The sequence below is a fragment of the Rhinoderma darwinii genome, chromosome 5, assembly GCF_050947455.1.
Source record: "Rhinoderma darwinii isolate aRhiDar2 chromosome 5, aRhiDar2.hap1, whole genome shotgun sequence".
NCBI classification, from domain to species: Eukaryota; Metazoa; Chordata; class Amphibia; order Anura; family Rhinodermatidae; genus Rhinoderma; species Rhinoderma darwinii.
Window position 1 is genome coordinate 104982189 of NC_134691.1, and position 27677 is coordinate 105009865.

Genomic DNA, 27677 nt, shown 5'->3' on the forward strand with positions numbered 1-27677 from the left:
TTTTAAAAATAAAAACGTTACTGTAATCTACATTGCAGCGCCTATCTGCTGCAATAGCAGATAGGGGTTGCAAAATCTGGTGACAGAGCCTCTTTAAGGGGTTAAGGCGGCTCACGTAGACGGTCAGACCCCACCGATCCAAACTTTTGATGCGTCTCTTTGACATATGAAAAGTTTGATAAAAGTGCGGTCACTCTTTAATAGCAGCAAAATCAGTGGGTTTTTTTCCCCAAAAAAATTTAAATCGCTGCACAAAACGTCAAAAAAAATCTTATGTAAATATACCCTCAAAATACAATAAAAAAAACGCTATTTAGAAAAAACAAATTAAAAAGCTATAGCAGTTTATGCCACATGTACTTAAAATAGTTCAACTGGCACTAACTGGGAAAATACCCTGAAGCTGAAAGGGTTACACAAAGAGGACATTTTTATTTATTTTTTGGCGCTTTCAAATATGCTGGGTTCACACGTCAACATGCGTTTGTTGCTGCGAACAGCGGCATTGCCGCGCTATTTTGACACCATTTTCCGAAAGTGGCAAAAAAACAACAAAAAAAACGCATTGTGGCCGCGACGTCAAAACTCAGTGTGAGAACACACGAGTGCTGGTACTGCACAGTATACGGGACAGAAGCTACAAGTGACTGGACAAGGGAGGCGGAACGAGGAGGAGTCTCATTATTGCGCCAAAATCGCGAACTGGAGGGATCGCGACTGGTCCTTTTCTCAGGGAATTTCTATATCGCTGTATAAAACATGCCGGTGGCGGCCGATGTGCCCGTGCCCGGTGCTCAGGAGCAGGTAAGGCTGGCACTGCGGCAGGAGGATGAGCTCTGTTATGTAACTCGAGGTGATCGCAATATCGTCTTCTTAGGAGATAAATGGCGGGCTGCAGCAGGAGGAGCCCCCACACGACGAGCTGCAGTACTTGGAGCAGATCCGGCACATCCTTCAGCGCGGGCACCGCAAAGAGGACCGGACCGGTACTGGAACCATCTCCGTGTTCGGCATGCAGGCTCGGTACAGCCTTCGTGGTAGGTGCAGCGCCAGCCACGTCTTGTGAATGATAGCGGAGTAAGTGCAGGATCCTGACCCTCAAATCAATGGAAGCCGCAGAAACCAGAAATACTCATGAAGCCATTGCTGAGAAACGTCCTACCCCAAAATGGGGGGAGGGGCTGTCAGACCTCCATTAGCGGGACCCTTAACAGTTGATGGTTGGAAACCCAATTAATAAAAAAAGCGTCTGTTGAATAGACCTGAGAGAGATGTGACTAATTCCAACCGGTAATGTGGGTCACTGTCTATAATGGGAATACTGACGCCCCCCATAGATAAGACCCCATATGTCTTATAGGGGTTTGCGCTCTCATCCTTTCTCCCATCAGGATATGTTGCCTGTTCTGCATAGAAAAGACTATCCTGCCTGAGGTTCAGACCTGATGTGTACAGCCAGATGGAGTAAGGCCCCGTGCAAATGACCGTAAAATTGCCCGTAATTACGGGCCTCTTCATTTCTATGGCCGACGGACACCTTCCCGTATGTCTACAAGAGGGTGACCGTGCCATAGAAACTGACCGAAAAAAATAGGACATGTCCTATTTTTTATTTTATTTTACGGACAGTGCTCCTATACTTTATAATGGGAGCACGGCCGGCCATGCCCGTAAATACAGGCACGGTCGTGTGCATGAAGCCTAAGTCCCTGTTCACGTGGCAGATATTTAGCGGTGGATTCTGCAGCAAAGTTCTGCCACCCATTCGTTTCAATGGGAGTTGGATGCTTTTTTTTTTTCCCCCTAGCTGATTTTTTAATTTTTTTTTTCCTCAGCTTTCAGACAAAAGAAGCCTGCCCGATCTGGATTCCACCCAAAACTCCCATTCAAACGAATGGGAGTAGGAATCTTCCGGCTGACGGCAAGAATAATTCAGCGATGGGACCCGCCAAACCATGTCTGCTGTGTGAACATAGCCTAAGGCGTCGTTCAGACAGGCATATTATACCCATGTTTATCTGTGTTCCAGGTGTAATGCGGGGAATTGAACTATGGGGCTGTTTAGGGGGGTTATGGGTGTTACGTCTGCAGTACTGATAGGTAAACATGGGTATAATATGACCGTCTGAATCAGATCTAGCGCAGTACTGCGCAGACGTCACCTATAGATCTGCATAGAAGCTGTGGACACAACGGTAGAATTCCCTTTGAATGATTTGCGTCAATAACGGACTTCTAGCAGTTCAGGGACATTGTCAGTAGATATTGACTAGATCGTCACCGTTCTGACTTGGTTGTGGGGATTCTCATTGCCTTCTGTTTTCCTCAGATCAGTTCCCTCTGCTGACAACCAAGCGTGTGTTCTGGAAGGGTGTGCTGGAAGAACTGCTGTGGTTTATTAAGGTAACGTATGGAAAAACAAAGACCATTGGAGATGGGCACTTTTCACACTGCGTATATGTTTGCCGTATACCTCTGACAGGAGGCTGCAGCGTAACCCAGACAGACCAGAGCATTAGAAGGGGTTGTTCAGTTTCAGCAAATTAATGTTATTTTTTGTATAATTAAAACATACACAATTTTTCAATATTCTTCCTGTATTTATCCCCGTTTTCAAGATCTCTGCTTGTTGTCATTGTGTAGGAAGATTCACTGTTTACTTCCAGTGGATAAAACTCTGTCCATAGTCATGTGATGGACACACAGGTGCTGGGATCGTTACAATTGCAGTATGTTTATCAGAGCGGTGTCTTGTAACGAGACAATGCACCTGTGTCCATCACGTGACCATGGACAGAATTTTATCCCCTGGAATTAAACAATACTGAAGAAATTCATCCTGAATCACAACCAGCAGAGATCTGAGAAATTCCTACAGAAAGTATATTGGAAAATTTGTATACGTTTTTTCATTATCCAAAGAATAACGTTAATTTGCTAACTCCGGACAACCCCTTTAACCCCTTCCCGACATCCGCCGTATATGTAGAACGAGCAAGTCGGCTGTGTCTTGCAGCTGACACTTCAGTGTAGGGATCCCAATCGTTTAACCCCTTAGATGCTGCGGTCAAAAGCGACCACGGCATCCAAGTGGTTAGAAACGGGAGTGGCCCTGTGCAACGTTACATCCTCCCACCGCGATGCGATTGTGGGGTGCCGATGGTTGGCATGGCAGCTCCCAGGTCTGACATCTTTGTACTCCTATGAAGCCCTGCTTCTGACAGGGCTTCATAGGAGACTCAGTATAACCATATGCTTCAATACATCAGTATTGCGTTATATCCTGCAAGCAATACAATGGTCGCTGGTTCAAGTGCCTAGGGAGACTACTAAAAAAAAAAGTGAAATTATTTTTTTCTTACATTTTTTTTTTTTTTCCCCCCAAGCACAATGTAAAAAAAAAAACGAAACAACGAACATAACTGGCATCACTGCGTCCGTAAAAGTCAGAACTGTTTCAATATAACAGTGAACACCGTAAAAAAAATTTTTACCCCAAAATGGTACCAATAGAAACTACACCTTGCCCCACAAAAAATAAGCCCTCATACTGCTCCATCAATATGGGGGGGGGGGGGGGGGTTATGGCTACGAATATGGCAACAAAACACAATTGTAACAATTTATTATTTTCCTTGTAAAAGTAGTAAAACATAAAAAAAACAATAAATTTGGCATCGCAGTGATCGTATTGATCCGCAGAATAAAGTTGACATGCTGCTAGGTGATCGCTGTAAAAATGAACCCCCCCCCCAATGGAATCAGTTTTTTTCCTACTCTACCCCACAAATTTTTTTTATTTTTTAGTTCCCCACTACATTACATGGTACAATAAATGGTGCCGTGAAAATCTACAACTCGTCCGGCAAAGGACAAGCCCTGGTGAGGCGATATCGCCAGAAAAAAATAAGGTTATGGCTTTTGGAAGGTGATGTGGAAAAATTATAAGTAATAATCCAAAAAATGGCTGCGGTGGGAAGAGTTTAATTCGCTGTTATGATTACGTTCCCAGTTTGCAGGTCAAAAAGCATCAACCTGATTGTTGTGGTTTACTGAGATTTACATACTGTATGTCTTCAATTGTGAAGTGTGATTTATTCATAAAAGTGCAATTCTCATTATAGCCAGTAGATGTCCCTGTCGTATATGATTTTAAAGAACGGATTATCCTGACTATACCTAGTTGGTAAATCTATAAAATAATATTTATCATTTGATTCTTTCCCCCCACCCCATCCTCTATTCCCAGATGCTACACTTTATTCAATATACTGTTACATTTTATACCATTTATATTTATTCTGGTGCGGAAAAAACGCTGAGAAATGGACCTGCGTTGCGAATTTTATTCCGCAACATGTCAATTGTATTTGCGTTATCTCTGCATATTTGCTGCAGGTTTTCAACATTGAATTCAAAGGGGAGGAAAAACCCGCAACAAATAGCAGTTGTTGCGTTTTTTTGCGGCGGGTTTGCAGCGTTTCCGCCACACCAGGCCGCTTAATGCAGCAGTTTAGAGACATAGACTGCCTGGAACGGGTTTAATGTGTGCAGTGCTGCTTCAGTGTGAGCAGCGCTGCACTCATGTCTGCTGGGGCTTTGAGAGCCCCGTAATAGACCCCACACTGTAGATGGCGCCACTCACACAACCCCCTGTAAGTAGCGCAAAACCCTCTGTAGCTAGCGCCACCTAAGCTCCCTCCAGCATTGGACTCCCCAGCCAGCACTCTGGCCGAGGATTCCCCTCCTAGAGGGAGCCCCTGCTGTCTCTCCATCCCCCCCTGCAGACAGCAACCACACCCTCCACTGTAGATAGTGCCACCTGAACTCCCTTCTAGGAGCGGAATCCCCGCTGTCAGATCACACTGGCCGGGGATTCCGCTCCTACAGGGAGCCCCTGACGTCACTGTCCATTTGGACAGTGACATTGGTAGCTCTCTAGGAGGGGAATCTCTGGACCGAGATTGCGCTACTGGAAAAGCACCTGGTATCACTATCCACTATGGACAGTGACGTCAGGGACTGCTCCTGGAGCGTAATCCCTGCTCTGGCAGAGGATTCTGCTTTTAGAGTTGACCCCTGATATCACTGTCCATATATGGACAGAGACATCAGGGGCTCCCTGTAGGAGCGGAATCCCTGGCCAGAGGGATTCCGCTCCAACAGGAAGCTACAGTGGTGCTATTTACAGGAAGGGGGTGCCATTTACGGGGAGGGGTGGCGCTATCTGCAGATGGGATGTTGCTATTTGCAGGGGGCGGCACTATATACAGGGGGTGTGGTGCCATCTACAAGGTGTGGCACTATCTACATGGGCACTGTGGCATTATATTGGCACTACCTACATGGGCACTATGTGGGCTCTATCTACAGGGAGAACTGTGGCACTATGTGGGCACTGTGGTACTATTTACAGTGGGCACTGGCACTATCTATGTGGGCAAAAATGGTCAGACCGCCGGGAAGTGGATTCAAATTTTGAGACACATTGATGCAAAACAGTCTTGAAAAACTGACGTTCTTTTCACGGTCGTGTGTATATAGCCCTCTTCACTCTCTCCTCACATCGATCCAGGGTGACGGAGAGAGAAGACTAATTGTTGCAGAGCTATACTATAAATGTCTGTGATAAATATATATATCTATATAACAAATTGCAAAAAAAGTAGTTGTTTTTTTTTTTTGCGCGTTTAGTGATTTGTCTGCTCATAATAAAAATTAAGAACACTAATTAAACTAATCTAGAAAATGAAAGCCTCATAAGTCTTGTAAAAACAGGTGATATTCAAAGCGGTTGCAAAGATATTATCATTTACAGAACTGAATATCAGAAATGGGAAATTTGATATGGACACAGGGGCATCAATGACTCTTGGTCATGAAAGGGTTAAAATCAACCTCCAAGCAGTTGTCCCAGAATCGACAATTATCACCTACCCACAGGATAGGTGACAACTTTCTGATCGCTGGGACCCACACTGATTGAGAATGAGCGGTCCATGAACCCCCAGATTGTCCGCAGTAAGGAGGAGCTTGAGCGGAGCGGTGGTCGAGCATACATCCACTGCTTTATTCTATGTCTACGGAACTGACAAACATCATAGCGCTCGGGTGTTTGTCATTCCCGTAGACTGAATGGAGCCGCAGCGCACATGCTCGACCACCACTCTGTTCAATGTCGTCCTCACCGCGGTCTCCTGGAAACACCTGCGTATTACTGCTTGACAAAGGCTGCGTTGAGCAGCTAAAACGTTGCACCATTTTTTTGCACATATATGGGAGAATAAATCACATTTTTGAAATCTTCTGCTTCGGCGTGCTCTCTGGCTCTGGTCCTAGCCTCTTTCTCTTGTCCTTGCCTCTATTCTATACATAGCACTCATTGAGCTGTGTACAGTCGATCAGAGAAGATAGACACAGTGAAAGCTGCCCTTATCTTCCCTTCAGGGTCCCTAGCAGTCACTGACTGACAGGCACCCAACATTCACCTGCCCGATCGCTCGGGCAGCCAGATAAAACCCACGCTGTAAATACACTGGCGCTGGTTTTAAGAAGCTCCATCGGAGCGGTATGGGGGGGTGGGTGAAAAAGCATTGTAGTGTTTTTTTTTTAAGTCCCAGAGAACCCATCTAATCTCAAGCTCCTATAGTGCATGTTTGATACTAGACACTTTAAGTGTGTGATAACCTGACATTTTCATATTATTGCACCCCCTAAACTGTTATGGCCCTCTTACACAGGACAATTATCGGGATAACAAGTGTTCACAGTATCTAGTATCAAACACGTTGTCTCGTTGATCGTCGCTCATTGTTACGGTCAAAATGGGCCGGTGTAACAGAACCCTTCGTTTGTGTGCGCTTTGATAAGTGCATTGGTTCTGTAATAGGAGTTCTGCAAACTAAGGCCTCATGCACACGAACGTAAAAACGCGCGTAATTACGGGCCCATAGACTTCTATTGGCCACGGGTACCTCCCCGTATGCTTACGGGAAGGTGCCCGGGCCTTTGAAAAATATGGAACATGTCCTATTTCAGGCCGTAATTACGGCACGGGCAGGCCCATAGAAGTCTATGGGGCTCCCGTTATTAAGGGTGGCTACGTGTGTGCACCCGTATTTTCAGGAACGTTGCTAGGCATAGTCACTGTCCGGGGTGCTGAAAGAGTTAACTGATCGGCAGTAACTCTTTCAGCACCCGGGACTGTGACTACCGCTGGAGTTAATAGTATTAAAAGTTAACTTACCCAGAACTCCCTGCTTCTTCCTCCAGTCCGGCCTCCCGGGATGATGTTTCATCCCATGTGACCGCTTCAGCCAATCACAGGCTGCAGCGGTCACATGGACTGCCGCGTCATCCAGGGAGGTCGGACTGGATGTCAAAAGGACGACGCGTCACCCAGACAACAGCCGGGATGCGTATGAGCTTCTTTTACTTTCACTCGCTGCGGAAACTCTGTCCGAAAGGGCTGCCCCTTCTCTCTATCCAGCACTGATAGAGAGAAGGGGCTGCCGATTTAGTGCAGCGAAAACGGGTCCGTAAATACTGGTGGAATACGGGTCTAATACGTGCGACGTATTTACGGGAGGAAAAAGATACGCTCGTGTGCATGGGGCCTAAGATTTTTATTTATTTTTTTAAATGTGCATAATCTAGTATGTAGTTAAGGAAAGTAACTTTACCAGAGTTTTGGTACTTCAGACACATTTGCCAATACATACTTTATTGGGCCGTTAATACTTTTTGAAGAGGACCTGCCACCTCTCCTGACATGTCTGTTTCTGTAAATAATTGTATTCTCGATGAAACAATAATTCTGGAGCATCTTTTCTTAGAACTCCACGTTGTGCCATTCCTCTGTTATTTCTCCTGGTAATGTATGAATAAATTTGAGAACTTCTTTTTCTTAAGGGTTCCACAAATGCAAAAGAGCTTTCGGCAAAAGGTGTGAAAATTTGGGATGCAAATGGCTCGAGGGAATTTTTGGATAAGCAAGGATTTGTATCCCGAGAGGAAGGAGACCTTGGACCTGTATATGGATTTCAGTGGCGGCACTTTGGTGCGGAGTACAAAGACATTCACACAGGTAATTCCAACATAAAATATACCTTGATTTATGTATTTCTCTGACACTTGGTTACAGTAGATTAGATCCTTTAGTTACATGTTGTCCCATCTGCAGATTATACCGGGCAAGGAGTGGACCAGCTACAGGCAGTGATTGACACCATCAAGAATAATCCTGATGATAGGAGGATAATCATGTGTAGCTGGAACCCTAAAGGTACGCACTCATTTGCAAATGCAAGGTATATACTTCCATATAAAAGTGGATCAGACTCCATAAATTACCATTACTAAACTCTGCAGTCTTTCCTTCTGGGAACCGCCTTGTTCTATGAATATGCCCTCTTTCTGTTTTCGACTACGCTATTGATTCCGGAAAGCAGCCGGAATGGTGACGAACGGAAAGCATTAGCGATGTTTCCGTCACCATTGAGATCAATGGTGACTGAAACGGAAACTGCTGTCAGTTTCACTTTCCGTTGCGGGGTTCACCCGACGGAAATGAACGGTGATGTGAACAGGCCCTAATGGTGTTCTTGCAAGCAAAAAAGTCAACTCTGCTCATTTCGGGGTCTTGAGGTTTGTCAGTTTAACTTTGGCACAGATGTATTCAGGGACAGATTGTTTAAAAATAATTGGCAGAAAAGCTGCCAGCCAATAGGCACCCGATGCCCATGTTTGAAATCGAACAAATTATTCTTGCATATTATTAAATTGAATATATGGTCAATTTGGAGACTTTCCACCAAAGGTAAATTTCAGTTTTATGTGCTCCCCTTCAATTAATAAATGAATCACTGGGGTAGGACTAGAGTGTGAATAAAATATACCTTTTACTAATATCATACAAAAGTGTGCAGACATAAGCACACTAAAAAATACGTTTTCCAACAAACATATATTTCTCCCTATTGCCGGAACAATCAATGCAATTATTCAGTCTTTCCCGTATTGGTAAATTGTGCAATTAGTGGATACAATTGTGCAAATAACCCTTAGATTCATTCACCGGGTATATACAATGCTCCAAGATAAGCAATATAGATTTATACCAAAAGTCAGGTATTTTCCAGGTCACCCAAACTTTTAGATATAGATATTTATGGGGTTATGAACCCCCCCCCCCCCTTACCCATTCCGTAGTACAGTGGGGTTCGTGCTAGTCTCCGATATGGGGACTGGGAAACCTCCTTTTTTTTTTTTTTTTTTTTTTTTTTTTTTATACAAACAATATTTTTCTCCCGATGCGTTTCCTTATGGACAAAATTCATCAGGGGAGATATGGCCAAGTGGCCCCCTCAACTGGCGGCTCAACAAAGCATGCTGGAGCAGTGCAAAATATAGTTGACCGGTTCTGCAGTGGCAGAGAATCTTACCAGCACATGTTCCTACAGTGCAGGAATGAACACCTGTGTTGGCGTCTGACATCCCCTCCAATCTGTTCTTATCCCGTGCTATTTAACGAGGTATCTCCTCCCATTTTGCGCACTCCTGTGACGTATCGGAAGGTGTGTTCGAATAGAGGAGCCGATACGGCGCTGACCACCAGGACAGTGCCCGTCTCATAAATGGGCGGTACCAAAGCCCCGTGATGGCGGCGTCCAGCCCATCCCACCTGGAGTCACATGTCACCAGCTCTGGAGCTCCTGCGCACTGCTGCTCATAGCCGCAGTGAGACGACTCAAAGGCAGGAGGCCAGTGAACATCAGAATTGATGCCTGCTATCACAGTGATACGGACTCGGTGACATGCAAGTCTGGGATTGGTAGAGGGCGTTTTGCATCTATACCAGTGCTGTACCAAAATTGCAAAGAATTAGCATCTCACACCCACCAAAAGTAAGGAAAGACTACACCTAATAACTTGATGTTTCGTTTTAGCAAAGGATTTGGGTTGGTCTTTAAACTGATGTTTTTCGGTTTTCTAACCGGATTAGTAGTGTTAAGGATTTTTAATGGGTAACCTCTCAAGAAATTGAGTTTTTAATTCCCTCACTTGTTCTCTTATCTCCCCTTCATTTGAGCAATTACGGTTTAGCCTGAGGTACTTCCCCTCGGGTATGCCTCTTTAGTGGGTCTGGGTGGCAGCTCCCCCACCTCAATGAACTGTAGAGGTTGGTTTCCTATATCTGGGTGAGATTGAGCCTCCCTTACCATCTTTAGAAATACGAACATCCAGAAAGGGTAAGCTATTCATTTCAAATGTAAACCTCAGGTCAATAACGTTGTCATTCAGCGCATTAACCCCTTAGTGACCTGCCTATTTTAGGCCCTAATGACAAAGCAATTTTTTTTGTTTTTCAATAGTCGCATTCAATAAGCTATAACTTATATATTTCAGTCGACGTAGCTGTATGAGGGCTTGTTTGCGGGATTTGTTGTACTTTTTAATGGCACCATTTTGGGGTACATATTTTTTGATTAACTTTTATCAACTTTTTTTGGGGGGAATAGAAAAAACCCTGAAATTCCACCATTGTTCTATGCCTTTTAAATTCACGCCGTTCACTGTGCGGCGTAAATAACACGTTACCTTTATTCTATGGGTCGGTATGATTACGGCGATACCACATATGTGGAGGTTTTTTTTTTTAAGTTTTACGACTTTTGCACAATAAAGTCACTTTTAAACTAAAGTTATTTGTTTTTGCATACTCTTTCCGAAAGCCGTAATTTCTTTATTTTTCCGTCAATGTAGTGATATGAGGGCTTGTCTTTTGCGGGACAAGACGTAATTTTGATTGGTAGTGTTTTGGGGTACATGGGACTTACTGATCAACTTTTATTATGATTTTTTTGGGGGGGCAATGGAAAAAAATAGCAATTTTGCTATTAGTTTTTGCGCTTTCTTTTACGGTCAAATTACACTAACTTTAGGCCCCATGCACACGACCGTGCCCGCAATCACGGCCCGCGATTGCGGGCACGGCCGGCCGCTGACTGACAGCATGGGAGCACGGCCCGCAAAATGCGAAAGAACGGACATGTTCCATAATTCCCGGAACATTTCCACGGCACTGACACCCTTCCGTAGTGCTACGGAAAGGTGTCAGTGTTCAAGTGAATGGCTCTGTTTTTGCGGACCGCAATTGCGGTCCGCAAAAACTGAGGTTTTTTGCTGTCGTGTGCATGGGGCCTCATTGTTTGGGTCATTACGGTCACGGCGATACCAAGTATGTGTACTTTTATTTTTTACACAAACCAGTTTTTATGGAAAAAAAATTGGATTTTTACTGTAATTTCTATTTTTTATTTCACATTACTTACTTTTTTTTTTTTTTTGTCCCACCAGGGGACTTTACTATGCGATCTTTAGATCGCTGCTATAATGCTTTGGAATACTTGGTATACCAAAGCATTATCGCCTGTGCGTTTTAAATCTGACAAGCAATCTATTAGGACGTGCCTCTGGCACATCCTAATAGGTATATGCCCAGGGCAGACCTGGGGGATTTTATCAGGCCCGCCGGCTGCCATGACACCCCACAGAGGCCCGCGATTGCATTTGCAGGCCGCCGATGGGTGAGAGGGAGTCGTGGCCCCCCCCCTCTGTAAACAAGTTAAATGCCGCAGTCGCTATTCACCGCAGCATTTAACGGGTTAAACGGCCGTGATCGAAGTAAACATCAATCACGGCCGTTTGATGACAGCAAGGCTCCTGCTCCGAGAGCCGAGCCCCGGCCCCTGCCTGCATGAGACAACTGTGCAGAATTTAGACTGGGCCGCTGTGAAAAGGCGACGGCCTAGCCTAAGGCCCCTTAGTGACCGATGTGAAAAGGTGCATTGGTGGTCATCAAGGGGTTAATACTCTTCAAACTTTTTTCCTGGTCCCCCTAATAGGACAAATACCTGCCCACATTAGTCGGAAGGTTCAAATGCTGGCGTTCATCAGTAAATACTATGGTTTCTTCCCACCAGCCCAGGAGCAGATTGGCATATGTGGGTGCACGTGAGCTGCCCATGGCCGTGCCCCTGAGCTGGTGGTAAATACGACCGTTAAAAAGGAAATGGTTTCTTGTCAATACAAACTGCAATAACTCTAAAATGAACGCGTTGTGATGACGTAGGTAAATTCCCCTGGTACTGAGGAAATAGTCAACTGCCTTTAAACCCATTTCATGTGGGATTGAGGAGTATAATGCCTCTACATCTATGCTAGCCAGAATTGTGTTATGATCTACCGTGAGGTCATTCGTTTTTGATAAGTTCATAGTATCTCTTGTGTAAGAGGGTAATGCCTCCACAAAATTTCGAAGTATTTTATCTAGATAAATCCCCACATTGTTTCAATCCCCCACTTCCTGATACTATTGGGTGACCCTTGAGAGGGGTAATCCCCGTATGAATCTTCTGCTTCATGCCTCCTGCCTTTGGTGAGTTGTCTCACTGCGGTGCGCTTGTGCTCGCCATGACAGGAGCACCAGACCTGGTGACGTGACTCCGGTGGTATTGGCTAGACACCGCCGGCACGGGGCTTTGGTACCGACCCATTTATGGGACAGACACTGTCCTGGTGCTCGGCGACGTATCGGCTCCTCTATGCAAACACACCTCCCGATACGTCACAAGAGGTGTGCGCACAATGGGAGGAGATACCTCGTTAAATAGCACGGGATGAGCACAGATTGGAGAGGACGTCCGACGCCAACACAGGTGTTCATTCCTGCACTGTAGGAACATGTGCTGTTAAGATTCTCTGCCACTGCAGAACAGGTCAACTATATTTTGCACTGCTCCAGCACACTTTGATGAGGGGGCCACTTGGCCATATCTCCCCTGATGAATTTTGGCCATAAGAAAGCACATCGGGCGAAAGAAAAATATATTGTGTGGAGACTAGCACAGACCCCGCTGTACTACGGAATGGGTAGGGGGGTTCATAACCCCAGAAATATCAATATCTAGGAGTTCGGGTGAACTATGATCTATATTTATCTTGGAGCATTGTATATACCCGGTGAATGAATCTAAGGGTTATTTGCACAATTGTATCCACTAATTGCACAGTTTACCAATACGGGAAAGACTGAATAATTGCATTGATTGTTCCGGCAATAGGGAGAAATATATTTGTTGGAAAACTTCTTTTTTTAGTGTGCTTATGTCTGCACACTTTTGTATGATATTAGTAAAAGATATTTTATTCAAACTCTAGTCCTACCCCAGTGATTCGATTCATACATATGTTAGTAGTTACTTGAACTTAAAGAGTTGCACTGAGTTTAAGAATGCAATCTTCATTCATTTTTAGACCTCCTGATATTCCATTTGCACCCTGCTCCTAGTTTTAGGCTTTTCTCATGTGGACGTGTAGCAATACACGCTGGATAGGAGTTGTGTGAATCCAGGATGCTCCTGTCTTCACTAGCTGTCATGTACCAGCGCCTGTTCATTCCTATACTGATTTCGCCCTGATACAGTACAACCTGTCACTTTATTTATATTTTTAATTCTCCCTCCCCCCCTCCCCATCACAGACAGACACACAGACACCCTCTGCAGATTCTGCTGTGGATGTTCTCTCTTTCTATACTCTTTGGGTATGTTCACACGCAAACGTAAAATACGCCTGAAATTACGGAGCTGTTTTCAGGCGAAAGCAGCTCCTGAATTTCAGACGTTTTTGCAAGTGTACGCGTTTTTCGCAGCGTCCATTACGGACTTAATTGGAGCTGTTTTTCAATGGCGTCAATGAAAAACTGCTCCAATTACGTCCCAAAAAGTGACATGCACTTCTTTGAGGCGGCCGTCTTTTTACGCGCCGTCTTTTGACAGCGGCGCGTAAAAAAAAAAAAGCCCGTCTGCACAGAACATCGTAAGACCCAGTGAATTCAATGGGCAGATGTTTGGAGTCGTAATTCGAGGCGTAAAATGCCTGAATTTCGTCCGTAAATAGGGCGTGTGAACATACCCTTATTCTGCTGTGTAGAACTTCCTCACCTCCCTTCCGATAACCTTTACTGCTCTTTTCACACTGCATTTTAACGGTGTGTGTGTATATGTATGTATGTGTATATATATATATTATACGGAAGACGAAAGAACACACACTTTTGGCCTCCCTCAGTATATTGGCAGCCTATGGGTACATTTGATGGGAGCTTTCCTGACATAAGTATAGGGTTAACGTGTGGAAGGGGCCTCACGCTGAATGAAGGGGGGGTAGTGCAGTTGGCTTTGCAGCTAGGGGCAGGTGCTATTGGGTCTGTCAGCTCAGGGCCTATGTCAGAAGCAGCAGCATAGCTAGCTACAAAAACTTCGGACTCTACAGAAACAAAATGGTAGGACGTTTTTAATGAAGACTAATTTAATTCTTCTTATTGTCTGTAAAGTATTGTTTCTATTACAGATCTTCCTATGATGGCACTGCCACCTTGCCATGCCCTATGCCAGTTCTATGTAGTTGACGATGAGCTGTCATGCCAGCTGTACCAGCGATCAGGAGACATGGGCCTTGGAGTACCCTTCAATATTGCCAGCTATGCTTTATTAACTTACATGATTGCACATGTCACCGGACTGAAGGTATTATGAATCATTCTTACTTCTATACTTTGACTCTAACCCCCTTCCTTACGCACCCATTTTTGTTTTTCCTCCCTGCCTTCCCAAAGACACAAGTGTTTTATATATTTTTTTTTTTTATGTATTTTGTGTGGAACGGAGACAAAACCGCAATTATCCATTGTTTTCTGGGATTTGTTTTTAAGGCGTTGAAGCAGAGAAGTAAAAAAAAATAAATAAATCCTTCACTTTTGTTCTGAGGGTAACTACAATTCTGGCGAGACTGTCCCTGGATGAGCGCTGATGCCATGTGTTGAGGGAGCTGCGGCCAGAAGTGTAAACACCGCGTGATCTCTCTATTAATGCTGAGATCACACTGAGCAGAGAAGGGGAGAAGCTGTATGAAGCCGATTGGACAGTCATGCAGACCACACAAACAACGCCCACAGAGAGCAGAGTTACCGCCCATTTGGCTAGTATAGCCAATAGTTGCATATTTAGAAAGGGTGACTAAACAAAACGGCGTTTTGGCTTTTATTTTTTACATTTTGACCCTGTGGGTTAAAATAATATATTGTAATAGTTTGTATTTTTACGGACAAGGCAAAACAATTGGAACTTTGTTCGTTTTATTTTTTGGACTAAAAGTAAAGAAAAATATTAAAGTTTAAAACTAATTTTTTCATTTGTTAGATTTGCTTGCAAAATACATTGAAATACTTGTATTGAAGTATATTGTGTTTTGCATGTCCTATTAAAGGCTTAATGGGAGGACTAATACGGCCTTCATTAGTCCCCCCAGAATGTCATAAGGATCATTGGCACCCTGTGATTGCACAGGGGGGGTGACAGAGCTTGATATTGGATATCTAAGCCATTAAATAGCAGGGATCACTTGATCACACCCTACAACAAGTCAGGTTAAAGTAAAGCTTTAGCTTCCCATTCAGACCACTAAAGCCTTTCCCCGTGTCTTATCCAAAAACGATCCATACCGTATGTCAAACACTAGCTGATAAAATAAAGGAATCCTTTCTTTAACCACTCCCAACAATTGGTGCACAGCAAGACGGCAATAAAGACTGGAATGGAGGTCTAGCCTCTTCAGTGATGAGTCCCGCTTTTGTCTCGGACGCAACAATAGCTGGAGATTGGCTTGGCGACCACGTGGGCAACACCATGTCACGCCGGTCCTACTCCTAGGATTATGGACCACTGCATAGCGGGCGTTCGGCAGAACTACAGCTCTGCTCCTATTCACTTGAACAGGAGCAGAGCTGCAGTTTGGCCGCTATTCTTTGACCAGAGCGGCTGCTTCCGGCAACGGCGCCCGGACGCAGCCAGAGTGGTGGATCGGTGCAGTGTCCAGATGTCAGACACGCACTGATCATATACTGATTACCTATCCAGTGAATAGGCCATCGGTTTTGGGAAAGTGGACAACCCTTTTAGTAACTTCATTGATAGCATGCGTAAGTGCGTGTATTTCTGCACGTGGCGCTCATGCTCTATACTGAATAAATCAAGATGTTTGGAATATTTTGTTTCCATTTATTTTTTTTATCATTTAACGTTTCAATCAATCCTGTGATTTCCACAACTCTTCCATCTTGGTGTTGCAATTTCAATGTTGAGGAGTGTATTTCTTTCTTTAATGCCTTACGTGTGTTTTTTTTGTTTTTTAATACAGCCTGGTGATTTTATCCACACTTTGGGGGATTCTCATATATACCTTAATCATGTTGAGCCCTTGCAAACTCAAGTAAGTGAATATACACCTAAGGAAATGTCTACATAGTGATCATGTGATTGGTTTAAAAAAAAATAAAAATATATATATATATATAATATATATATATTTTTTTATTCTTGTAAGGAGATTAGCTCTCAGTGCTTGTTAGAGCTCTATGCAGTAATTTTTGAAAATCCATGCGCTAATTCATTGGGCCTGTTCACATCAGTGTTGCCCTTCCGTTGAGGGGTTCCGTCAGGTTAACCCCTCAATGGAAAGGCAAACAGAAACCTTAGCTTCCGTTTCCCTCACCATTGATCTCAATGGCGACGGAAACGTTAATGGTTTCCGTTGTTGACGGAATCAATAGCTGTCGACTGCGCTATTGGTTCTGTCAAAACAACGGAACCCTGTCACAATGGTGACCAACGGAAACCATTAACAACGTTTCCGTTGCCATTGATCAATGGTGAAGGAAACGGAAGCTAAGGTTTCAGTTTGCCTTTCCGTTGAGGGGTTAACCTGACGGAAACCTCCTACGGAACTCCTCAACAGAAGGGCAACGCTGATGTGAACAGGCCCTAATGTAATTAGAGTTCACAACACCTTCAGAAACCACTTTTCTGCAAGGCTGGATTCAGACAAGACCGAAATGCTGAGCATTTCTTAAGCAAAATAGGCACACTTTATGCACCTATTTTGCGGCAGATTTCATCCCTTCTACATTGAAAAGGCTGAAATCTGCAGTGTCCCTCTAGAACAGAATGAGCATGATTTCTGCCTCATGCTGATTTCTGTGTGGAACGTGTTCAGCAGCATCTGGATGAGAGTTCAAATCTTATCCACATGGCTGGGACTTTACTCCCCTGCGGATTGTCCCGTGTGAATCCAGCCTAAAGGCCCTTTAACACTGGCCAATTATAGGGAAAACGCTCGTTGGCAATAAATGCAGTGTGTAAAAAGGGCAGTGATCAGCAGATCAAGGTGCAAACGCTCATTCATCTGCAGATCGTATCGTTTTAAAAAATTAAAACTATTATCGTTGTCGGCAGCACATCTGCCTGTGTAAACACGGAGACGTGGTGCCGACACGATAGTAATGTATGGGGACGAGCGATCGGAATAATGAACGCTCGTCCCCATACTAGTTCCTTGTGAAAGGAACAAGCGAGGTCCGATCAACAAGCTGTCTCGTTGATCAGCGTTCGTTTACACGGCCCAGGACAGGCTGTATAGGAGGACCTTAGTTGGAAAATCTAACGCAATGTCTGTATAGGGATAAAATAACGCAAATTGCTCCAAATCCATCAAATTTGTGGCATAATATATTTGGTAATACTCACCAGACATGTTAGGCACTTGTTTCTCTTATGCTACCTTGTGGCTGCTGTACACAAACACCAATATTTGTAACCAAAGAAAGGTGCATGACTTTTTTTTTTTTTTTCTTTTTTTTTTGGGCACAAGCCATGTAAACTTTTTTTGGCCCAGTTTGAGACAATTCTGGTGCATTTCGATTGGTAAATCGAACTCACTGATGTCTTGTTGCAGCCACAGTTATTCTCAATTTCGCTATTTTTATTTTACATTTATTTCTTTTAATGGGTATGGGTTTCCTCTTAAGCAAAGTTTTTGGCTCCCTTTTTACTGAATGTGACCGTTATACTGCACTTTTTATTTTTATTTTGAAACACAAGTTGAAACCGGTTATCTCTTTATTTCAGCTTCAAAGGAAACCTCGGCCATTTCCTAAACTTAAAATCCTACGGACAGTGGAAAACATCAATGACTTCAAAGCAGAAGATTTTCAGCTTGACGGCTACGACCCTCACCCCACGATTAGAATGGAAATGGCCGTGTAATATGTTCAGAAGGATTTTTTCTTTTCTAGCGCTTAATGTTGTAAATTATTTTTGTATTTGTTCTAAATGTGAACTCTAAACATTTATTATTGGCGGTCTACTTGTATATGTATGAAAATTTCCATAGTAAATTACCATATTAACATTGATTTGGTTTTCTTTTTGTTTTTACGAATGTTATTATAGTTAACAATGAGGTAAACAAATACTCTGATGTTCTTTAGCAATGTGAAGATTTTTTACACAATTGTAAAAAAATTAAGTGAAATTAGAACAGTTACTGTTATGTCCACTACATGAATTACAGCATTAAAAGGGGTGATCCCACCATCCCTAGGATATTCCATCACTTAGGATCGTTGGGATAAGACCTCCATGATCATTGAGTCCTGGAGGTCTTATCCCAACGATCCTCAGTCCTGGAGGTCTTATCCCAACGATCCTCAGTCCTGGAGGTCTTATCCCAACGATCCTCAGTCCTGGAGGTCTTATCCCAACGATCCTCAGTCCTGGAGGTCTTATCCCAACGATCCTCAGTCCTGGAGGTCTTATCCCAACGATCCTCAGTCCTGGAGGTCTTATCCCAACGATCCTCAGTCCTGGAGGTCTTATCCCAACGATCCTCCGAGTCCTGGAGGTCTGGCCGTCACAAATACTAATAGTGGTATGATATATCTTAGAACGATATGCCATAACAATGAGGCTGGAATACCTTGTAAAACTAGGAAACATGTCATCGTAATTGATCTTGTGCCACACAGTTGTCCATATTCATATGTGTTGCCATGGCGGGCTAACCATGCTGAAAGTATGTGTGCCGAGTAGAAACCTAAACTAAAATGTGTTCTAGCTTTATCCCTGAACACCTGAATTAGTGTGATCTAGGGGTCTTACATGGACTGTAACATCTACTGTTGAGCATTTTTAGTTGAATACCCATGAAATCCAAAGCCACAGGTTTAGCTTTGACTAGACGTTCTAAATTTCAACCTTGTTTCTCATGCATTAGCTGCTGCCAAACATCTCCACCTGGGAACTGGTACAATAACACCGATTCTTCCTTCATTTCTGTGGAATATCCTGGATCCTGAAAGAGGGGAGAATGATTGTTACTAATTTAGGTTCTACTTAAGTTATTAATAAAGTTTGGGAGGAGGTAGACCACGCATTTTAGTTACTGCTGCATTCACATATTGGAGCAGTTACTTGACGTTCCTTCACCTGAGGCAAGGATTCAGTTCATTGCCCTAGCCCTGTATCTAAATGCCTTGACATAGGCAGAATGGCTTGGTGGCCCCAAAGCACATGCCCTGCCTGCCATTACTAGCTATATGCCCTTATACATATATATTGTATATTCTGCTTACATCATGCAACTTTAACAATTAAACTAAAGGATCAGCATTCTGCAACAAATCTCCCTAATTCCTGTGGTATTTATAGAGTTCGCAAAATATTGTTCTAATAGAGGAAGAAAAGGATAACCAACATTTTAATAGATGGGTAATGTCAATTACAGCTGGTGAAAACCACATAGAAGTGGTACTGTTAGGCTATGTTCACACTGAGGTTTTTTTGACGCGGAAACCGCGCCGCAAAACTCGCCAAAAATGGCCCTAAAATGCCTCCCATTGATTTCAATGGGAGGCGGGGGCGGTTTTCTGCCGTGAGCGGTGAAACCGCCTCACGGGAGAAAGAAGGAACATGCCCTATCTTCGGGCGTTTACACCTCTGACCTCCCATTGACTTCAATGGGAGGCAAAGAAAGCGTATTTCGCAGCGTTTTATGCTCGCGGCGCTCAATGGCCGCGGGCGAAAATCTGCGTGCAGAGAGAGGAAAATCTGCCTCAAACTTCCAAACGGAACTTTGAGGCAGAAATTCTGCCTGCAAAAAACTCTGTGTGAACATAGCCTTAAAGAGGCTACATAAGGATATCGGCGCTATAATGTAGGTGACAGCAGTGCTTTTTATTTAGAAAAACGATCAATTTTTACCACTTTATGAGCGATTTTTAGCTTTATGCTAATGAGTTTCTTAATGCCCAAGTGGGCGTGTTTTACTTTAGACCAAGTGGGCGTTGTACAGAGGAGTGTATGACACTGACCAATCAGCCTCATGCCTTGCTGGAATCTCACAGGAAAGAGTCAGAAGTGTCAGGATTCTGAGTACACATCACGTCCAGGCTGGATTTCATGTGTATTCATTATCAGGACACTGTAGTAATGTTAGTGTGTGTGTGTGTGTGTGTATGAGGCTGCACATAGTGATATAACTATATCGCTAGTGCAGTGTAAATTAATGGAGAGAAGTGTATGATGCCGATTGGTCAGCGTCATGCACTCCTCTGTACAACGCCCACTTGGTCTAAAGTAAAAACGCCCACTTGGGCATTAAGAACTCATTAGCATAAAGCTAAAAATCGCTCAATGTGGTTTAAAATAGATTGTTTTTCGAGTGGGGAATTCCACTTCTATGATGTCCATATACCCGGTAGTGTATGTCATCATGAGACAACCGCTTTAAGCCATGGTGGTTGGATCACCCAATGATCGATTTAGCAAAGCTTAGTTTGTCATATGGCACAACTCAAAACTGCACGTAAACTTACTTATCAGTTCTAGGGCCCTAGAGAAAGTGTTAAATCCTCTTCAGTGTGCGGTCTACAAGTTATTGTATGAACATCTACCTGTTTAATATATAACCTTGTGAATTTGTAACCTGCATGTTATGCATCAGCTAAAAAAAACCATCTTGTGTCATGGAGTTGATCAAATGGCAGGAACATCACTAGTTAGCTGTAATGGTGCCGTTTAGATGGCTATTGGCCTAAGGCTATGTTCACACGCAAAATCTAAAATGGCTGAAGACAGCCGTTTTTATATCCGAAAACTATTTTTGAGCCATTTTTCGGAGCTGTTATTCAATTGACAATGAAAAAACTGCTCAAGAAGTGAGATACTCCTTTTTACAGGGTGTATTTTTTACATGCAGTTTTTTTAAAACCGCGGCGTAAAAAGACGCCCCATCTGAACTAAACGCCGTATTTCCTATTGAATGCAACAGGCAGATGTTTGTAGGTGTTTAGCTAGCATTTTTCCAGGTGTATTTCGAGGCGTTTATGCCCTGAAATATGCCTGAAAACTCTGCGTGTGAACATATGCTTATTCGTCAGACAGCGATTTCTCCTGATGCCCCTGTAAACATGCAGGCTTAGCTCTGAGTGTGCATGTTTATTTCAATGGGGAGAGAGAAACTTCTGCTCAGACTCTGGCAGCAGATTATCTTCAGGTATAAAGAAATGGGCCTTTTAAAATCCAACGTGCCTGATTCTTCTTTCCCCTGATATGTCATTGGGAAGGGTCGAGAGACTCCCATACACATTATCCGTGGGTACGGACGACTTTTATCTGTTTATAGACACCATAGGTCAGATGTTATCGGTCAAGCCACACGGCTTAGTTTATGAACGTCATCAGGCGGTAGTACTACATTGTGGTACACTAGCAGACCTGACAATGCCTACACATCTAGATCTTTAAATGGTCTGATATTGTAGAGTTCAGACTGAGCACAGCAGCTAATATCTGTAGTTATGAAGATTTTACGTTACCACTGGAAGCATATAAGCTGCTTTGTGCATAGTCACTGGGTATTTGAAGTGTTCGTGCAGATGGTCCACATATTCACACATCCTATAACAAAGAGAAATGGTAGATCTTAAGCTATCGTCCCCAACACCCTTGTAAGCATGAATGCAAGGCAGAATTCTGGAATCAAAGCATCACTGTGCCATTTACACATACAGTGTAAAGATGACCACACTAGTTGGGGTGATAATCCAAAGTACTTGAATGTGATTAAAAAAACGTCCCTTTTGCACAGGAGATATATATATATATATATATATATATATATACACACACACACACACACACACACACACACACACACACACACACACACACACACACACACACACACACACACACACACACACACACACACACACACACACACACACACACACACACACACCTACCTTGAAAAAGACCCCATTGAGTAGGGTTGAAACGTCGCAAGAGGTGATTAAAAGTGATCCTATCTATCACTGAATTTGAAGTGCTGTCTTGTCTTTTGGAATTGTTGCTGGCTATTTGGGACACTGGTCGAGTGTCTGAACAGGAACCTGTGCACCCGATACGAATAATTACGGTGCTGCTTCTATTTTGCTTAACACACACACTCTGTATATATAAAAATGCAGCTTTTAAATGATCATTCCATTTATTGAGGATAAAGATTTCTTCAAAACCTATATCACCCATGTGAACAAGTAATTGCCCCTAAGCCTAATAACTGGTTGTGCCACCCTTGGCAGTAACAACTGCAATAAAATGTTTGCGATAACTTGCAATCACTCTCTACATCGTTGTGGAGGGATTTGGCCCACTCTTTGCAGGTTTTTCAAGCAGGAACTGCCCATTTATGGTCTTGCCACAGCATCTCAATGGTGCTTTGTTTCGGACACGCCGAAACCTTCATTTTGTTTCCTTTGAGCCATTCTGAGGTGGACTTGCTTGCGTTCTTCAGTTCATCGTCCTGCTGCATAACCCAACTGCGCTTGAGCTTTAGGGTATGTTCACACGGCAGCGTCCGTAACGGCTGAAATTACGGGGCTGTTTTCAGGAGAAAACAGCCCCGTCATTTCAGCCGTAACGGCATGTGCAGGCGCTTGAAAGCCGCGTCCATTACGGACGTAACTGGAGCTGGTTTTCCATGGAGTCCATGGAAAACGGCTCCATTTACATCTGAAGAAGTGACATGACTTGGTGCGGGCGTCTATTTACTCGCTGTCTTTTGACAGCGACGCGTAAATATACGCCTCGTGTGAACAGACAAACGTCAGCCCATCGCTTTCAATGGGCAGATGTTTGCCAACGCTATCGAGGTGCGTTTTCGGACGCAATTCGAGCCGTAAAACGCCCGAATTATGTCCGTAAATAAGCCGTGTAAACATACCCTTAGGCGGACGTTCTCCTTCAGGATTTTCTTATAGAATTCATCGTTCCATCAATTATAACAAATTGTCCAGGTACTGCAGAAGCAAAGCAGCTCCAGAACATCACACTACCACCTCCATGTTTGTTTGTTGGTATGATGTTCTTATTGTGGAATGCAGTATTAGCTTTACGCCAGATGTAACGAGATCCATGTCTTCTGAAAAGTTCCACCTTTGACTCACCAGTCCACAGAATATTATACCAAAAGTCCAGGATGGTCATCTAGATTTCTAAAGTTCTATTTGATCGGCAGTGGCTTGTGCCGAGACTCTCCCATGCAAGCCATTTTTGCCCAGTGTCTTTCTTCTTGCGAAATCGTATACTTTGACCTTAAGTGAGGCATGCAGTACTTTGGATGTTCATCTAGGTTCTTTTGTGAGCTCCTGGATGTGTTGTCGATGCGTTCTTGGTGAAATTTTGGTAGGCCGGCCACTCCAGGGAAGGGTCACCACTGTTCCAAAGTTTCTTCATTTATGAATAATGGCTCTCACTGGTTTGCTGGAGTTCCAGAGCCTTAGCAATGGCTTTGTAACCCTTCCAGACTGGTAGAATTCAATGGCTTTGCTATCTGTATTTGAATCTCTTTAGAATGTGGCATCATCTGCTGCTTTGAGATCTTTTAGCCTGCTTCATATTAACAGACAGGTTCAATTTAGGTGATGTTTATATTTAACAAGTCTCGCAGTAATCATAACTGGGTGTGGTTAGTGAAATTTAACCCAATTCTCAACTGAATTTGGTTAACTGATTGATTTAGTAGCCAAGGGGGCAATTACTTTTACATAGGACCAGGTAGATCTGAACAACATTTTTCCTTCAATAAATAAAATCGTCATTTAAAAACAGCGTTTCTCGTTAAACTATTCACTGCGGGACACAGTATAGGCCGCTGGCTCTGTCATCTGTTTATAAGTGCCCTATCTCCTACATAATCTGATTGGCACCGTAATATAGATAACAAGTGTTTTTTATTTTGAAAAACAATTATTTTTGAGCAAGTTATGAACAATTTAAGATTTTGGCTAATTAGTTCTTAAAGAGGCTCTGTCACCAGATTTTGCAACCCCTATCTGCTATTGCAGCAGATAGGCGCTGCAATGTAGATTACAGTAACGTTTTTATTTTTAAAAAACGAGCATTTTTGGCCAAGTTATGACCATTTTTGTAGTTATGCAAATGAGGTGTGCAAAAGTCCAAGTGGGTGTGTTTAAAAGTAAAAGTCCAAGTGGGCGTGTATTATGTGCGTACATCGGGGCGTTTTTAATACTTTTACTAGCTGGGCGTTGTGTATAGAAGTATCATCCACTTCTCTTCAGAACGCCCAGCTTCTGGCAGTGCAGACACACAGCGTGTTCTCGAGAGATCACGCTGTGACGTCACTCACAGGTCCTGCATCGTGTCAGACGAGCGAGGACACCGGTACCAGAGGCTTCAGTTGATTCTGCAGCAGCATCGGCGTTAGCAGGTAAGTCGATGTAGCTACTTACCTGCAAACGCTGATGCTGCTGCAGAATCAACTGTAGCCTCTGGTGCCGGTGTCCTCGCTCGTCTGACACGATGCAGGACCTGTGAGTGACGACACAGCGTGATCTCTCGAGAACACGGCTGTGTCTGCACTGCCAGAAGCTGGGCGTTCTGAAGAGAAGTGGATGATACTTCTCATCAGAGCGCCCAGCTAGTAAAAGTATTAAAAACGCCCCGATGTACGCACATAATACACGCCCAGTTGGACTTTTACTTTTAAACACACCCACTTGGACTTTTGCACGCCTCATTTGCATAACTACAAAAATGGTCATAACTTGGCCAAAAATGCTCGTTTTTTTAAAAATAAAAACGTTACTGTAATCTACATTGCAGCGCCTATCTGCTGCAATAGCAGATAGGGGTTGCAAAATCTGGTGACAGAGCCTCTTTAATGACCAACTGGGAGTTTTTTTTACTTTTTACCAAGTGGGCATTGTAAAGAGAAGTGTATGATGCTGACCAATCAGCGTCATACACTTCTCTTCCTTCCAGCCCAGCTTGTTTCACTGCACAACGTGATCTCACAAGATCACACTGTGACGGGACTTCCTCCCACAGGTTCTTCCCCGGAGCCATGGAAGAGTGAACAGACGTCGTCTCCAGCTGTGCCAGGACGTTTATCCGAATCTTCAGCGGCTGGAGGCGATGTCTGTTCAGTCTTCCATGGCTCCGATGAAGAACCTGTGGAAGTCCCGTCAATGACTAACTGGGCGTTTTTTAACGTTTTACCAAGTGGGCGTTGTAAAGAGGTGTATGGCGCTGACCATTCATGCCCAGCTTGTTTCACTGCAGGCATCGCCTCCAGCCGCTGCAGATTCTGATAAACATCTTGGCACAGCTGGAGGCGATGTCTGTTGACTCTTCCATGGCTCCGGTGAAGGACCTGTGGGAGGAAGTCCCGTCACAGCGTGATCTCGTGAGATCACACTGTGCAGTGAAACAAGCTGGGCTGCAATGAAGAGAAGTGTATGACGCTGATTGGTCAGCATCATACACTTCTTTTTACAATGCCCACTTGGTAAAAAGTTAAAAAAACGCCCAGTTGGTCATTAAGAACTAATTAGCATAAATCTAAAATTGTTCATAACTTGCTCAAAAATGATTGTTTTTCAAAATAAAAACCACTGTTCTTATCTACATTACAGCGCCTATCAGATTAGGTAGGAGATAGGGCACTTATAAACTGGTGACAGAGCCACTTTAACATAAAAAATAAAAAGTGTGGCTCTGCCCAGTGGGCTTTACCCTCCCCTGGACACTCAGCTTTTCAGTTTTAGCCTAATGTCCGTAGGAGGTAGACATGTCCTGCACTGCAGGCAGTTCTGCTAGATTTTTTTAATTTTAATTTTATTTATTTTTCAGGTGCATGGTGCGAGTCACTCGTGTTTTACACATGGTGAATCCCACAGTTTCAGTGGATGCATGTCATTTTGGCAGATGCTCTTCCCACTGATCCTCAGTGGATGCCCACCACTTAGGTAGATTTTCCCCACCTTGGTCACCCAGTTCCCTATTATTCCCGCCCAAGTGGTTAGAATCCTGGACAGCCACACCACGTGTGTGAATTTTCCAAGGGGGTGACAGGCTGCGCCCGAAGACGACTGACAAGAAAGTCCCTCCACCCTTACCCAGAGTAATAGCAGGGAAGGAACAATGCTGGAGGTGCTTCTGACAATGTCAGTGGGCCTAATGGCATTAAAGTAAATGGAAGGGGTTTTTTTTGAGGCGTGTTTCCTTCCTAAGGTTTTTTGGGCGTTTCTGCTTGGCGGGGGACACAGCACCTAGGGGGTCTGGTAGGATAGATGCTGGCTATAGTTTTTTTTTATTAAGGTCTCATAATATGTCTGATAATCTTGCCCACCTATTTCAGGCCATGGCGGATGCTTTGCAACGCCTTCCCAGGCATTCTTCCCTTGATCGCACTCGTTCTAGTTCTAGTGCATTCCGCACGTGGGCCATGAAATCAAGGAGATATCACTCCTCAACTGAATCCTCTTTGGACAAAAATGCTGCAAGTGTCTTTCATTCAATAGATATGTCTGAACCAGCTTCTTCAGGGGACCTCTCTCTCCGATTCGGAGTTTGAGTGTAACAGAAGCAAATCCACTCCTCCTGTAGTGAAGGATCTCATTTAGGCGGTGAGAGAGAGCCTTAAGATTGTGGATGATCCTGCTGAATCCACTCGGATGAGTTATTATTGCATCGCCACAGGCGGCCCCGCCCCCCTGGTCTTTCCAGATCACAAAGGATTTGACAAGCTGTTTTCTGATGCATGGAAACACCCTGACCGCCCTATACCTGTGTCTAAGACTATATGTTTCCATTTTCTGATGAGTGTATTACCAGATAGTCAGCTCACCCCATGGTAGATGCTCCCATGACCCGGCTTTATGAAAATACTACCTTACCAGTTGCAGATGCTTCCACCTTAGAGGATTTAGTTGATGCCAAAGTGGAGTCTATGGCAAAAGCCACTTTCGACTGCGGCTTCCATTAGACCCCCTTTTGCCGCATATTGGGTTAGTTCGGCTAGTATTGAACTAGCTCCTCAACTACACGACACAATTGATTCAGGAGACTCTCAAGTGGATGCCTCCCTTATAGTTGCACAGCTTTTGCAGAAATATAAATATGTCTGTCACATCTCTGGCCATGGCTAATGCGGTGGCTATCCACAGGTCCATTTGTACTAGGAACTGGGATACTCACAGTGCCTCTAGGAAGAAGGTTTTCGCCCTTCCGTTTGCCAAGGATCTCCTTTACGGCCCTTCCCTGGTCCAACTAATTTCTGAGGCTACAGGAGGAAGGAGCACTGTACTGCCACAACGTCGTCAAAGGCACCGGCAAGTTCCCTCAGCCAAAGGTAGTTTTGTTCATTTCGGAACTCGACTCCACGTCAGAGGCCAAACTCGCATGACTCCTGTC

The 27677-nt window shown here is 43.9% G+C and overlaps 2 protein-coding genes across 2 annotated transcripts in view; one reads left to right on the forward strand and one right to left on the reverse strand.

Annotated features, from left to right (window-relative positions):
- The first annotated feature begins 613 nt into the window (after window positions 1-613).
- Window positions 614-18313, forward strand: TYMS (thymidylate synthetase). Its single transcript, XM_075826369.1, has 8 exons — window positions 614-804; window positions 878-1037; window positions 2330-2403; window positions 7912-8086; window positions 8183-8284; window positions 14416-14591; window positions 16261-16332; window positions 18027-18313. Exons 1-8 carry the CDS (start codon window positions 760-762, stop codon window positions 18162-18164), a joined length of 942 nt encoding a protein of 313 aa, XP_075682484.1. The 5' UTR covers window positions 614-759; the 3' UTR covers window positions 18165-18313.
- A 760-nt stretch (window positions 18314-19073) lies between these two features.
- ENOSF1 (enolase superfamily member 1) overlaps window positions 19074-27677 on the reverse strand; it is a 64284-nt gene continuing 55680 nt past the window's right edge. Inside the window, exons 15-16 of the mRNA XM_075826370.1 lie at window positions 21776-21857; window positions 19074-19251 (exon numbers count right to left, since the gene is read on the reverse strand). Of these exons, the coding sequence (XP_075682485.1) occupies window positions 19150-19251; window positions 21776-21857 (184 nt within the window). The 3' untranslated portion in view covers window positions 19074-19149. The remainder of the gene's footprint in view (window positions 19252-21775; window positions 21858-27677) is intronic.

What these genes read in the sequence shown, in the direction of transcription:
- TYMS (XM_075826369.1), top strand. Translation starts at nt 760, where the DNA reads ATGCCGGTGGCGGCCGATGTGCCCGTGCCCGGTGCTCAGGAGCAG. An exon ending in GGCTCGGTACAGCCTTCGTG is followed by an intron (nt 1,038 to 2,329) that starts GTAGGTGCAGCG and finishes TGTTTTCCTCAG; the next exon opens with ATCAGTTCCCTCTGCTGACA. An exon ending in AACTGCTGTGGTTTATTAAG is followed by an intron (nt 2,404 to 7,911) that starts GTAACGTATGGA and finishes CTTTTTCTTAAG; the next exon opens with GGTTCCACAAATGCAAAAGA.